At 42.6% G+C, this 14,965-nt stretch overlaps 1 protein-coding gene across 15 annotated transcripts in view; it reads left to right on the top strand.

Moving 5' to 3' along the window:
* Positions 1-14,965, top strand: part of MAPK10 (mitogen-activated protein kinase 10) — a 928,972-nt gene that overhangs the window by 805,129 nt on the left and 108,878 nt on the right. For 9 of the 15 annotated variants that reach the window (XM_069630418.1, XM_069630424.1, XM_069630420.1 and 6 more), the window contains exon 12: positions 11,927-11,983. The exons of the other annotated variants lie outside the window; for them this stretch is intronic. In XM_069630418.1, coding sequence (XP_069486519.1) covers positions 11,927-11,983 — 57 coding nt within the window. The remainder of the gene's footprint in view (positions 1-11,926; positions 11,984-14,965) is intronic. 15 annotated transcript variants of the gene reach the window in all.

Below are 14,965 nucleotides of genomic sequence, written 5' to 3'. Positions count from 1 at the left end.
TACTCAATGCACCTACTTCCCAACACCTGAAAATAATGTATTGCTGTTAGCTCCGGGGTATCTCTGTGCTACAAGATAAGGAGATTGATACCACCTTCTCGATCATCATACACTCATTCATTGCCCAAAGCATACCCCTCCAAGTCTCCTGTAGAACTACCAACCTTCCTTACTAAGTCCAGTGATCAAAGTGAGCCAGAACGGTCGGGAGCGGTGTTCCACTAATTTAATTTTTTTCTGTTTACCATTCCTCTACTTTTTACGACCATATTCATCATTCTTTTCATGTCCTTGTGCGAGTTTAAAGTTGAAATCGGAGCCTTAGTTGCTAGTCACTTAAACTATTACAATGCCCCAACCGCAATATCTCGTTACATGTTGCCCTATGCTTCCGCCTACTCTCTCCCTTGCCGAGACTATAGTTCCACTACTTCTTTCAGTACACTTCTACCACTGACTAAGTCCTTGTTTCACCCTTACTTCATTTGTTTGCTAACTACATTTCAGGTATTTGTTTTATGCCTCTTACAAGAATACCTGCATGTCCGACCTACCTCCCTGCTACATACTGTTACGGCACCCCTTGCCACTGACTACGCTGGCCGCCTATCCCCACCATTCCACCGCTCCCAGTGAGAGTCCATCGCTATCCAGCTGACACACAGCTTTATCTGCACTCGCTGCAGCTGCCTAACTAGTGGACTTCAAACCTCAGATGATACCACCTATAGTACTCTCTCCCGCTGGCTCTATCATTAAGGACCTTACTAACTACCTTAATTGCTACTCTGGTCAAATAAATGCAAGTATCACACCTCTATTGTGCTTTTGAATCACTCTCCTTTGACACTTTCACCTATCAATGCAATTTGTATTCTTTAACTGCATATTTCAATGCTCAGCCTTCCTTACCCAGTGCTTTGGCCCAATTACCCTTACAAATGATACCGGTCATGCTCACTTGCGCACTTGTAGCAGCCCCCTGTACCATGAGGCAAGACTGGCTCAGATTATGTGCTCACACTATATAGGTATCCTATGTGTTTATGCTTATCTCAAGTAGCCACCCGCACCACGAGGTGAGGCTTTGCAAGACTGTGTACTCATACTAGTTGTGTGTAAGGCCTGTGTGAACACCTGAAGAAGCCCCCCACACCATGAGTTGAGGCTTTCCAGATTATGTTAACACAGTCTACTATTAGAAGAGTGGTTGGGGACCCTTCACAACCGCGCTGGGTACTTCAATGTGTTTAGATTAGTTTATATTCTCTATTGATGAGTCAGAGGCTTTGTTGAATAATGTGTAACAGAAGTATTTATTAGTGTAGTCAACCCATGTTTCGACCCTCAGGGGTATTTCTCAAGGCAGTGTGAGAAGATGGTGTGTAGATTCTGCTAGGAGTTCGGGGGAGAAGCAATTGTGTAGTGGAAAGTACACAGAATTGATGAGAGGAGGCATGAAAGGTTCTGGTAGGAAACCCTGGCGGCCGGGCTGTGTTCAGTGGGGCACTGCCCCCAGAGATACCAGCACACACAGTAGGGTATGCTCTAAATCATCAATCATGCGCAATAGTCGCACACCTCTAGTGCTCCCAACACATACAGCCTATTATGCTGTAACCATGTCAACAGGTTCTCGCGCTTTGTTTTTTACTGTACTCTGCACTTGCTGTAACCAGCACGTTGATGCCCATGGCTTTGCGCGCTGCTATAAATGTCCTGATAAAGAAATAACTACCTATTCGCTATTCACCTGCAGTGTGGAATAAAGATGCACAAACCCATTTCACAAATCATATGGAGCATATAGAGATGGGTGGGGAAAGGGGTGATTTCCTGCACAGTGGGAGTGGGAGTGGGCATCCATAGTGTGATGAAGATCAGCAAAGGCCACAGGAACTTGTTCAGAATGCACATCTGCAAAGTATGCATTTGGATGACCAATTCTGTCACCCTATATTTAAATGTGGCCTAACAAATTTGCCCATACGCCTTTGGTACATTGCAATCAGAATGTGCGCACGCATCTGTGATGCCATCTTTTTCATCATTTTGCTTGGTCCTTTACTAAATGTTTTAGTTTGGAAGAAAAAAGCTCCTTCATTTCGTGCAGAACAAAAACATAACTATTGTTGGTGAGACTTATTCCCTCTATATCCCCATATCCATGGATGACATCCCACGCGGGCACCACTGCTTCCATGAATTCAAATTTGCAACAAAGTTTAAAACAAAGTGCCATACGTCAGTGCAATAATTGTCAAGTACATTCAGGGCCAGATTCATGGAATTTTTAGAACGGTGTAAAGTCACTTTGCACTGTGCTAAAAATGCCATGAATTGGGCTCTCAGTGTCTTTAGCTCAGTTGTTCGCGGTGCCGTCTCCATAGCTGCTATTACTATCAAGTGCACAACCACAACTTGTTCTCATATCTTGCATTGCATGAATGGTAAATAAATGTGATCTACCATGTACATGTAAGCCAGGTCAACGGAGGGTGGATAGTTACATGCAAATGGTCAATGGGCAATGTGGACAAATGAAGTGGGGATACAATGTCCAAACATTATTGTCGCTACGACATCTGCCAGGTAAGAATTCTTGAGCAATATGAACCACACAACTGATGGTTATTCTTGCATCAATCCTTGTTCTGTAGACAAGATACATTTTAAAAATGTTAACATTACATCTTGCATCTATTGATTGTAAATATTCAATTATGTGATTGCGTTATTTTCAGTTGATATTTTATTAGTCATAATGAACATGTTACTGAGATTTTTTAGAAATAATTTGAGAATCAAAAAGCATATCTATTTACAATTTAAATCAAAAAATACTTTTCTAATATTTTCAAAGAAAGGCATAAACTTAAAATAATCGCATTGAAATGTAATGTTTTAATGTCTATATGTTAATTACATAGATGAAAAGAAATATAAATAAAGGAAATGTAAAATTAAATTATTAATGCACATCTAACAAGATTACATCACCAGAAATAAATTAATGAAATCTAATTATTGAACATTAACATTGCAAGTGTTATACTATTACATTATTTGCACAATCAACGTAGTGTCCAAACATTGGGCAAAAGATGGAAACTTGCTTGGTGATGAGAGCTTCAAATCCAGGGGCAATGAACTGGCTTTGGAATCACGTAGAGCAACAGAGGTTTGAATCCCAGATCCATGCTTAGAAGCCAAACTTAAGTATGGTATTAGTTGCCTTCTAAAAAAAAAACAATTGAATAAATAAATAAATAAGATCTGGAGGTCACCATTTCAAAAAGTTCAGGTTTTGGAGGACAAACCCCTTTTGCAATGTTATGTGGCATAGACAGGACCCTGGGAACAAATTCTGGAGCGATTCCATGCATATGCATAGCCAGCACAGTCAATGTCAGATCGGTCACAAATTCAAAATCCATCTGCTGGAATATTGTCTTGGCCACCCACTGTTTGCTTCTTTTTGTAAATGTCATGTTGTAACAAAGCATCCAGAAAGTTCCAGCAGTTTCTGCGTGTTCCCTAGAAGTATTCTCATTGTGTGCAAGTACAGCCAGTCTTGTTCTGGCCTCAATAACGTCTATGCCGAAATGCAACCATTTACGCCTGTACTTTAGGCACATATTATGGAACACCTCCAAATTTCCAGTCTGGCAGAATTCAGTGAGTCCCTTCATGTCTCTTGAAAGCATTTTGTCAACCACAATGTTCTCAAGTGCTGTGTGAGGAGGGGAACCTGACATCAACCACTTTTTCGGATGCTCGTTGTACGTACTCAAATGTCCATGTCCACATTCGTGGAAATGTTCGTTTTCTCCTCAAGAGTGAATGTTTGAACAGTGGTGCAGCATTGAACACAATATTTCAAGCAGAATTTCTAGAGATCCATCACAAAAATTTGAGATCCACCAAAGATGGTTGCTGATGCACTGTGACCACTTTACAATGTTTTCTATACCCATTTTTTCTTACCAATTGCTGTCATTTGTTTAGAAATCATTGATGCTGTATGTGTGGGGACTGCTCTTGCATGCCCTTTGCTATTCCAACGGGCCTGTCAGTGATCTTTATGGATTCCACTGGATCCGAGAAGTTCAATAGATTTAATGAAACTTTATTTCTCCATGGCAACAGACGATGTACAATAAGACACTTTCACAATGACGAAACTCACTATTTTTTTTCGTTCCATGTCTTGTGTTAAGTACAGTATTTAGCGGACAATCCCAGACTGTCACACTGTCCTTCACCAGCAAGCCTTACAATTTTGCCAGAGAGTGTACTGTCAATTGATATCTGTTTGAGTTTCCTGTCCTGGCTAATAGCAGTGAACAAGAAATCCTTCTGATATTTGTAATACTGGGTTTTAGCAAGGAACTCAAGTCCCACTAACTGAAAGAAACCTGAAATTTTACTGAACATTGATCTGCTGAAAAACAAAGCGGATGAACAAAGTACATTCCCATCAGGCACTTTTCCAAGCATCGGCTGTGCTGACCATGAAAATGTGTTATGATGGTTTACACAGAAAGCCTTTATCTTCATCTTGGTGCCTTTCACTAAGTAGTGAAGGCTTTCTGCTTGGAAAAGTGCCTGATGGGAATGTAGGAATCAAATCGATGACCTGAGGGACATAGGTAAGCCGGCTCTCCTCCTTCTTCTAGACCTCTTAGCGGCTTTTGACCTGGTTGATCATAAAAAACACTATGTCATCACCTGTCATCCACGGCCAACTTCTCCCCAAAGGCCTGTCAATGGATATCATCTTTCCTCAAAGGAAGAGTGATGAAGGTGTTCTCGGATTCCTCTAGTGCCAACCCCAGTCCAATCAAATGTGGTGTCCCACAAGGTTTCTGCATAGCCCCGACTCTCCACAACCTCTTCACCAGGCCACTATTCAAAATACTTGACGCCATGGGCATCTTATATACCAAATATGCATATGACACCGAGGTGCTCATACATCTGACCGGTGAGTATCCCTCTGACATGTAGACCCTCAACCTCATCTACTCCACAATTCAATCTTGGATGGTTGAAAACTGGCTTTGTCTCAACAGTGAAAAAGAACTCTTGCTAATTGGATCCACAGCCACGCTGGGCAAATTGGACAAGCAGTACTGATCATTCACAATAGACAACATACCTATCACTGTGTCTCAAGTAATCAAGGCACTCGGCGTACATAGAGAGGCATTTTAATGCCATCACGTCCTCAGCAGCTTATCATTCTAAACTAATCAATGCAGTTAGGCCATTCTTATCACGAGAGAACAAGGGCCATCATTGGATCTAGGCTTGACTACTGCAATGTCCTTTTTGTTGGAACATCCCAAAAAAACCTGTCTAAATTGCAGCTGGCTCAGAATAACGCTCTAAGGGCCGCAACTGGTATCTCACGTAGGGATCACATCTCTGGTGTCAGAAGCCAAGTGCACTGGTTACCTGTCAAAGAAAGGATTGTTTTTAAAACACTGGATCTCACACAAACATGTCTTGTGGCTCCAGCTTCACAACCATGGCAGCGACATACTGGAACACCCTCCCAGCCCAAATCAGATTGATCAAATCTCATGCCGCCTTCCGTAAGGCATTAAAAAAACTAGCCTCTTTGTATGACGGCCTCCCCTTTCAACCTGTTTTTGTGCTTTGTGCCCACTGTTGTTCTCATATCATGTACTGTACCGTGAAATGCAACCTGAGCTGGGTCTACAAACTCTCTTTAACTAAGCAGCTGCATCAAACTGGGGCACTCACCTGTAACCCTGAAGCAAGCCTACTTTCATCTTCTTACAGCGTCTCATTGCCCATGGGTTGTAGTGCGCTATACAAATCCAAAATAAATAAATAAAGTACAATTCACCAATGGCTCCCCAAGTAATCTCCTATGCAATTTATAATGACATTTAATTATTTGTAAAACATTGAAAAACTATAGGGTCAATTGTTGTAATACAATTTGTACATTCTTATCAAGATAAAGTCAAACACTGTATACGTGTGATGTTTTAAATATATATATTTTAAATTGTACCCAATAACCTTCCGAGATGTCACATGGAGTGAATGTGAGCAAATGTGAGTCTGCAGTCAATGGGTCTGGGCTGGCCATGTGGACAATGGTCCACCATGCAAAAGAACCCTTTGAGGTGTACATGGTGTTTGGCACCTTGAGCATTCCTATCCACAAAGTCCCCTCGTGAACGCATGGATACAGGTGCGGACTGCCATTGATACCAGAGGGAGATGGTTGTGGATGAGGCGAGCGCAATTGTCTCGGAACAATATTGAAAGGGACACATACATATGTTGATTGCAGGGACGGGGTCTTCAAAGGGAAGTCTGCCGGCACCGGGTCTGCGGTGGTCAAATGGACACTGGTCCACCATGTGAAAGATCCCTTTGAGGTGTACATAGTGTTTGACACCTTGAGCGTTCCCCTACACTTAGCCCCCTTGCGAGTGCAGGGCTACAGCTGCAAACTGCCACTGATAGCGGAAGGGTGGATGTGGATGAGGTGAGCGTAATATCCCACTAAACTTGTTATAGCACTCCAATCTTTCATGAGCCTCTTAGATGGTTGTACGTGTTCACTTACTGAAAAATTCAAACAACTATTCATATTAACTCATTTTTAATTTGTTTTATTTAGTTTGCTAATGTTGATGGCACTCGCAAACTACAAATTGTACTGATGCGGTCGAAGTGCTGTCTGTAAAAATCCTTTGTATTGTCCGGAGTCACTGAAGAATTTCTCACAAATGGCTCAAACCACAAAGGAAGGTAGTACTCATCAAACACGGAATCCCAGTCTTCCATGAATCCACCGTGTAAACGCATCATAGGCCACAAGCCTTTACCACCTTTGTGAGAGATATAGAAATAGTTTACTTGAATGAACCAAATAATTGCATTTATTTTGTTTGCACTACCTTTTAAAATGTAAGGCATTCTTATGCATTAAAGGTATCATCTCGTACAAAGTACTGACAGTACTTGTGATTTCAATCAGGGATCAATAAGAAATGTGACCTCCCATTCCAGCAAAAACAGTTTGGGATATAGGGATATATTGGTTTTAACTTCCAAGTGAAAGAAAGTAAATTTTTCAGACGATAAATTAATGATGAATACTTTTGTTTGAGATTAGAAAGAGAAATGTATTCAATTTACAATAAAAGTCTTTCATCAGTGATCCATCGAAGTTATAATGATGTAGGGGAACAACATATAGTGTCAGCCATCTTGGTTGTCAAACACACAACATATATAGAGTAAACATACTCGTTACTTGGATTACGAGGGAAAACTGTAGCTCAAAGTTTGTGCATAAGGACCATCATCATTCGCAACAGAGATCCGTAGTCGTGGTGTGTCTTTTTTGGATATGTAGGCCAAGCAGCCAGAGTTTTCCCTGCAATAGCAGTTTTCCAACACCGTTGGCATAACCTCACAATGATGGCAGCTACAACTGGTGGAAACGTCTTACATGCGACTGGGTTCAGGCTCCAGTGATAGATTGTCACGACTTTCATCCGATTTCCCACTGTTTCGTCTTCTTTCTCTTTCAATCATTTCCTCTTCTGAATATTCAGACTCATACTGGCAGGGCTGAATTGTTGTCATATTTCAATGCAACCATAACTCATCTCCCCTGCTATAGCTGCTCATAACATCCACATGATATGACTCATGACATCACAGATGACATCCCAATCGCATTCATAAACTGTAAATAATTGTGTAGAGAGCATGTTTTTCATGTGCATTAGCTCTTGGTCAGTTTAATGTTAAGACAGCGATTGTGAGGAGGTCCAGTGCCAATTGTGGTGCTCATAGGCAGCATTGTCCAGAGTGTTTTAAAATCTTTGCATCAAGGTACTAAACTCCTCCCACAGAGTGTGGCTCTTGTGCTTACTCTCCTTTCCTCAGCAACAATTCAGTAGTCCATTTTTAAAAAGAAAGCCATGCCATGTGTACAAATGTGTCCTGTGAATGTAGTCTTATATTTAATCACAATTAGTTTGATAGGAATGATGTTGAAAGATAATTGAAGGTGTGGGTATGATATGATATTTTATTTATAGCGCGCTCGTACACAAGTGTTTCAGAGCAGAGTGTTTCATGTGTGGGGAGATGAGTAGCTTCATGTGTTTGGAATGAGGGAACAGGCATGGAAAATGTGATCTACCTAACCATTGCATGCCCTTCTGTGATCAGGTCTCTGTGCGTTCAGGCGTAAGTGGTATTGTTTTAGGGTTCTCCTGAATCTGATGACTGGAGGTGCTTCAGCCAATGCTTATCAACCATTGGCTATTCCATGCCATCATTGTTCTACCTTGTCAGTAGGATTCAAACCATTTATGAGTCAGTCCATACCTCGCCCGCAAGAAGAGCCATTAAGACCAAATCACTAGTCCATGGCCCTCATTACAACCCAGGCGGTAAGTGTTTAACGGCGCCGTAAAGAGCGTTGGCGCCGTTAAACACTTACTGCCTGATTACAAGGTCCCTTAGCGGGATGGTGACTTTAACGCCTGCTTTTTGCAGGCATTAAAAACCAACCCGCTAAGGGACCTTGGCGATTATTACGGCAACCGTAATTTACGGTGCCGTAATTATCGCCTTCCCCATTCCCATTATGCCCTATGGGGCAAAAATGGGAATGGTGAAGGGGCCATTGGTGAATGGGGAATTACCGCCCCACTCACCTTGTAATGGGGCGGTAATTCCGCCATCCACCATGGCGGAATCGTAACCTTAGCGGCATGGACCATGGTGCTAATAGCGGCATGGACCATGGTGCTAATAGCACCATGGACCTCCGCCAAGGTTGTAATGAGGGCCCATGTCACCTTTACATGGCGCAAAGGCAGCTCCAAAATGTTTTGCCTCAGCCAGAAAGGCAGAAGTCCATTTGAACTGCTTAACAATGTCCCAAATGGTGAGCTGAGAATTCAGGTCGTTTTCACCATGTGCAGAGATGTGTGCAATATGTGTTCTTGCCCATCCACTCCATACTTCACTAAGGGCCTCATTACGACCCAGGCGTAAAAAGATGGTGCTAATAGCACCATGGTCCATGCCGGTAACTTACTGACTCTGCCATGGAGAAAGGGGGAATTACCACCCCATTACAAGGTTGGCGGGGCGGTAATTCCCCCTTCCTCCATGGCCCTTCTCCATTCCCATTTTTGCCCGATAGGGCTCAATGGGAATGGGGAATGCGCTAAGTACGGTACCACAAATTGCAGTACCGTAGTTAGCACCAAGGTTCCTTTGCGGGTCCCTACATTAACGGCTGGTGTAGACCAGCTGTTAAGGTCGGGTCCTGCAAAGCGACCTCGTAATCAGGTGCTAATGGGTTAACGGCGCCGCAACCTTTTATGGCACCGTTAACCCATTAGTGCCAGGGTTGTAATGAGGCCCTAAGCCTTTATTAGACTTCATTTTCTGGCGGCCTGTGTCACGGCGAGGAACAGCACAAGTCTTGACAAGGAGAGACATAAGGTTCCACGCTCTTTATTATTTTCCCATCAAAGGTTGGATTACTGCCTACAGGACCTTTAGGGTGACCCATAAAGCAGAACAGTGGAGTATGTAACATCTATCAGTGTCAGGATGGATGGGCTCAGATGTCTAGCCCTGGGTCTGACCTAAGAGAACCCATTGTCCTGATTCGTGTCTAAAGCCTAGTCCCTGTCTGGTAAAGAAACACATTGCGAGATTGCCGCCCCTGCTGGCTAATTCTCACGTCACTCAGTCATTGAGTGTTTTTAGTTTCTAGATGTATCCTTTGGTTGCGTTTTTCTTCTGATAAAATGCTTGGTTCAATCCAGGGCTCAGACATATTAACCCTCTGTCCACAGGCTGCCTTGCCAGACTCTGGCAATGTAGATGCAGTGAAAGCCTACCAAAGAAGAATGTGTGACGTCCTCACACATACAACACATTCATTACTACAGGATTTCCCCCACCCCTTTTTGGGGTGGGACCGAGCCTGATTTGCATATGGTCTTCCTCCTTTTGTAATGGCTTGGCAGGATGAAGAACAATGGTCTGGAGGGTTGCCCAGAGCAATGCCGGTGGTGAAGATTAATTCTAAACCTTCAAGCCATAACCTCTTTTGTTTTGCTGTAGTTTCCCCTGCCAGGTTCCTTTTTAGAGTGAAAGTATTATGACCTACTGTCAAGGCATGTGATTCTGTGTTTGCGCCCACTACAGGCTCTGGTCTGCTTTGTTTTCCTATGTGCATGGCCTGGCCCCTGGGGGCGAGCCCACTGTAGGCTCCAATAAGGCATCTTCTCCGTGTGCCCTCTCGCTCATGCTCGCTTTGGGCTTTAAACCCCAGCAGGATTACTGGCATTTCCTTCTCCTTCAAGGCTCTTTAGCACCTGACATTATTATAATATGCGCTGGTGTTTCTTTATCTCAATGTTTGAATTGGCATAATTAACAGCAATTACGTGGGCCGAGGGCTAAAGTGCAGCAGCCACCATCTTGGGGACTAGCAGGTTCTGTCGGAACAGCCCTGGGTTGGGTTTCCCTGTTGCTACATGTTCACTGACCTCTTTCTTTGTATTTATTCTATTTTATTTGAATTTTTCTTCAGTGCTGGCACTACCCAGAGGGTCTTAGAGCTCTTCACAAGGTCTTTGTTTTGCTTTGACCATGAGCATCCTGATTCTTTGGGCATTATCAAAGTAGCGAGCCTGAGTGAACTATCTTCCTCACCCACTCCTCAGGTCTAGCCTCGCGTGAGCCAGCCTGTGATCCTCTGGCTCCTCTGACAAACGTTTTGATTTAATTAGGGGTGGACTGGGAACCCAAAGAGTCCCAGAAAATGACTTTCAAAATAGTCCTGCATTGTGCGAGAAAGCCTGCCTATGTAAGTAGTGTTTGGAGGGATCTCCCAGAAGACATTTTGGAAAACATGGGTCCAAATAGTGATTTTCAAAGCATTGTTGCCGGTTATAGGGATTAAGAACTAGTTCAAGATAATTAAAAAAACGGAAACATTGCATTTGCTAAGAGTAAAGAATTACATACTGAAAGCTTTACAATACATTCTTTACTTGAAAGGGTTGTTGAGGATGAGGAGAGATAGAAGAAAGAGGTGAGGTACACAAGACAGATGATAAGAGGAACTGAAAACCTCAGTACCCACAAAAAAGGATCTCAGGGTGCGGAGGCCACAGGGCTAGCTCAGTGTTCTCTGTAGGCCAGCCCAACCCTGGATTGAATGCTCGTGTGCTATTGCAGCCTCCAAACTTCCTGAAGACTTAGTGTTCACCGATCCTCCACAATGGAGTGAGGCTCTGGGGAAGCCCTATATATAAACCGCCAGATGTCTCATTGCCAAGCGGGAGACTTTCCCTGTCTCCACAAGCTTTGGATCCAGCTCTTTCTGCACCCCACAAATCACTTTGTCACAACTTTTGAGTTGCTCCCAATATTATACTCAGACTTCCAATTTTGACTTGAAATGGAAAATACGTTTAAACATTAAAGCGATCATAAAACACTGCGTATAAATCTGCATTGCCCATTTTTTTTTGTTCAGAGAGCGCTTTTTCAGTCGACTTCTCCAGTAGAAAAAAAAATCTTAAAACATCTTACCCGGAATTACTGGCTGCCACAGTGTTTTTAACAGTGTCAAATAAATGGTTGTTCGATTGTTGTCCTGTATTCTATGTCTTCATCAAATTCATTGCAACAACTGAGGTGGACAAGTAGCTTCCTTTACAATCTTAGTTGCAATAAATGTTACACCCGGTGGCGGTCGCAGGAACTGCACTGACTTTTTACATTCTGCCAGAGATAAATGTCAATTTGTTTGGAAGTGATTTATTGCACGTGCCTGTTTTCGTATGTAAGTCACTAGCTATGTCCATTTTCCTTCCTTCCTCAGGAGCCTGTGAGGGAGAGATGGAATGGACAGCCAATCAAAACACAGAATAATGAAAAGGTTACATTCTACTTTTTGCAAATCTTTCTTGAAGTATGTAGTGTTTTGCGGTATATGGGGGTTCCTTGACTGCAAGAAAGGGCAGGGGCCTGCATGGTCATGCTGATGGCACAACCACTGAGATCCTGCGTATCCCGGATGCGGTGCCAGGTCAGAACTGTAAGCTGGCCACTCGTGTGTTTGTCAGTCTTCTGCTATAGTTCACTGAAAACCCAGTCAAAACATGCCACAATGAGGACCTTTGAAAGAACACAGTTACACAATTTGTTTTAAAAAATAAAAAGGTTAACAATGCAATAGGCGCCCTAGAACAACGCCACGTGAATGAACAATGGGAGAGTACATGTATGTATATAGTATGTTTCAAGAAAAGGTAAAGCTGGATGTAGTTCATGTGTACATTATTCTGCAAATCATACTTAACAGGAAAGGGTGCAGCTGTACTAACATTGTTTTTGGACATAAACATGTAAAACTCGTTTAGATATAGACTGTTGGCTCTGCCATCATATGATAGCTAAGGCTCTATACGCTTCCCAGTATTGCCCAATATTTCCAGTTAGTGTGTAGTGGTCCAGGTACATGTTTTTAATGCGGACTCCTTTATCTCTGCACCGCCCCAAATACCCTGGTATGGCCTCAAATGTTTAGCTAGCTCATATGACCAGCTACAGGATCCTGCGCCCAGGCACAGCCTATTATTCCTAGATGAAGATTGTATGTGCCAGCTATGGCCAGCTGGATTGCCAAAGGAAAGACAATACTTGGCCAAGCACAGACATGTAATCCGTGGAAAGGATTCATGTACACATACTAACTACCTCACATGCCCGGCTATAACCCTATACTCCCATGGCAGCACCATCTGCTATGTTTAGTGTCATATGTTCTGCTTAAGTACCATCTCAATGGTCAGTCCAGGCACAGTTCATTTTGGGAGTAGACTCTAATGAGCTGTTTCAGCCTTGTATTTTATCCTGCACCCTCATATGCCTAAGTACATGCTCATAAGGCCAGATGAAATGTAGTCTGATATGCCAAGGTATAGCCACCACATGCTGTGTACAACCTCATATCTACATTCGGTGAACTTTTAACAGGTGCATCATCATGCAGTATGTATTACCTTACATGTACTTGCACTAGCATCAGGTGCCACCTGCAAACCCCACATGCCGAGAATCTGCAATTATATATTATGTTCAGAATTACATGCCAAGGTACTGCATGTATATGCCAATGGCAGCCTCCTATGGTTAGGCATGCATATTATATCATCATCCTTTCGTTTTGTTGTTTGATCCGGTAACTGCCCCCGGTCTATGTTCCCACATTACCCCTGCCTCGCTGTTTCTACCTCATCCAGTCCACTAATGCTTCTTGTAAAGGGACCTTACCCAGAGACACAGTTACTGTGTACTCTGTATGTCATTTGTGTTGAAAATGACACCACGGCTCTTTAAAAAATACAAAATACTTATTCTTTATTGGGAATTATCCACAGAGAGCACAGCGACAAATACAGCATATACAAACAAGATTACATGTGTAGGCTTTTGAGTAAAATATAAAGCAAACTACCATTCATCACTTCCAATTACAATTCATAAGTTATTACAATTTGATTAAAATAAATGGATTTTCCTTTACAAATTCAAGTTTTCATTTTTTTTATTTCCCCACTTATACATCAGGCATTAAAAAGAAAAGGTGATGTAGCAAATCTGACTTGGAAAATTTCCTTTGAGCCACATTCTGCACACCCCATTTTTTCATAAACAGAGAAAAGCCATCACCTTCTCGAGAGATCATGATAAGTGCAGTTTGGCCACAAACAGCCAACCCCATGGCATTGACTTATACCATCCACTTCTTTTGAACAGCACCTGCAGTGAACGCAGTCTAACCCTCAGTTACAATTGTAACACATCTCTGGGTTCCAAATAATGAAAGTACTGCTCTTTAGTGGATACACCTTCATGTTCAAATTCCATATAGCCATAGAACATGTACTAATGAGGCACAATTCTCCCCACCCCCATACACTACAGCATTGTTTCTTTGCCGTAAGGACCATAAACCTAGTGTCCTTGTGTTGTTAAAAATGGTGCCAATCTAACTTGCGGAAACAGGGTTTTGCTGACACCATGCACAGAATGTTTGTGCCATTTTCCAAGATGTCCCCATCGGCAAGAGTATTCGTGAATGGGAATCTAATAGATCTGGCTAAGTGCGAGCCCAAGGAAGGAAGGCTTATCATGTGGCCAACTAGATATTAAAAACGGCTAGATCTGTTCTATCAAAGATGTAGTGACAGGAAGACTCAAAGGGGATATGGAAAACATCAATTCAATCACTGAGAGGATTGACAAATTGTTATAGACTCGTAAATTGGCGCCATTCAAGGCAGCTGAGAGGGCTTTGGCACAATAAATCTCAAGGGTTGGTGACAAAAAAAACTCAAAGCTACCATCAAATTTGAGGATAGTGTTGAAATTACGATGCACAGATAACCTGCTTTTGCCCAGAGTAAATTACAGACAAACTATAGCACTTAACTCTTCCAGGGCCATGTCTTTGAGGATGGCAATCAGTCCACAGCTCGTCTGATAACCCAAAATATTGTTTTTTGGGACATTTATGATAAACCAGGAAATCTTTTTCATGTTTTGGGATTAATATTCAGTTTGGGCCAAAAGCACTCCATCCGCTGCTTAGAGAAGGACAGGTGTTGATCTTTCCCCTAACTGGGATAGCTAACGCACAGCTGGAACAGTTACTGTCCAGAGCATTGAGACTCTCTTCCCTAACACCTCTGAGAGGCCCTTCATCTTCACCAAATGCTCAGATATCTGAAGTTCTGCTCTTCACCCAGGCTTTCTATTAACCGGTAATATCTTCCTCATGATTTCTTCTTCATAAGGGCCTAAAGTCCTCATTGTGGGGTGTGTGCCTTGCAAACTCTCAAGACAAATAAAAGCA

This window comes from Ambystoma mexicanum, chromosome 6q (genome assembly GCF_040938575.1).
Source record: "Ambystoma mexicanum isolate Mex_15411 chromosome 6q, UKY_AmexF1_1, whole genome shotgun sequence".
NCBI lineage: Eukaryota > Metazoa > Chordata > Amphibia > Caudata > Ambystomatidae > Ambystoma > Ambystoma mexicanum.
The sequence above is the reverse complement of the archived record's forward strand: the minus strand, read 5'-3'. Positions and strand labels throughout refer to the sequence as shown.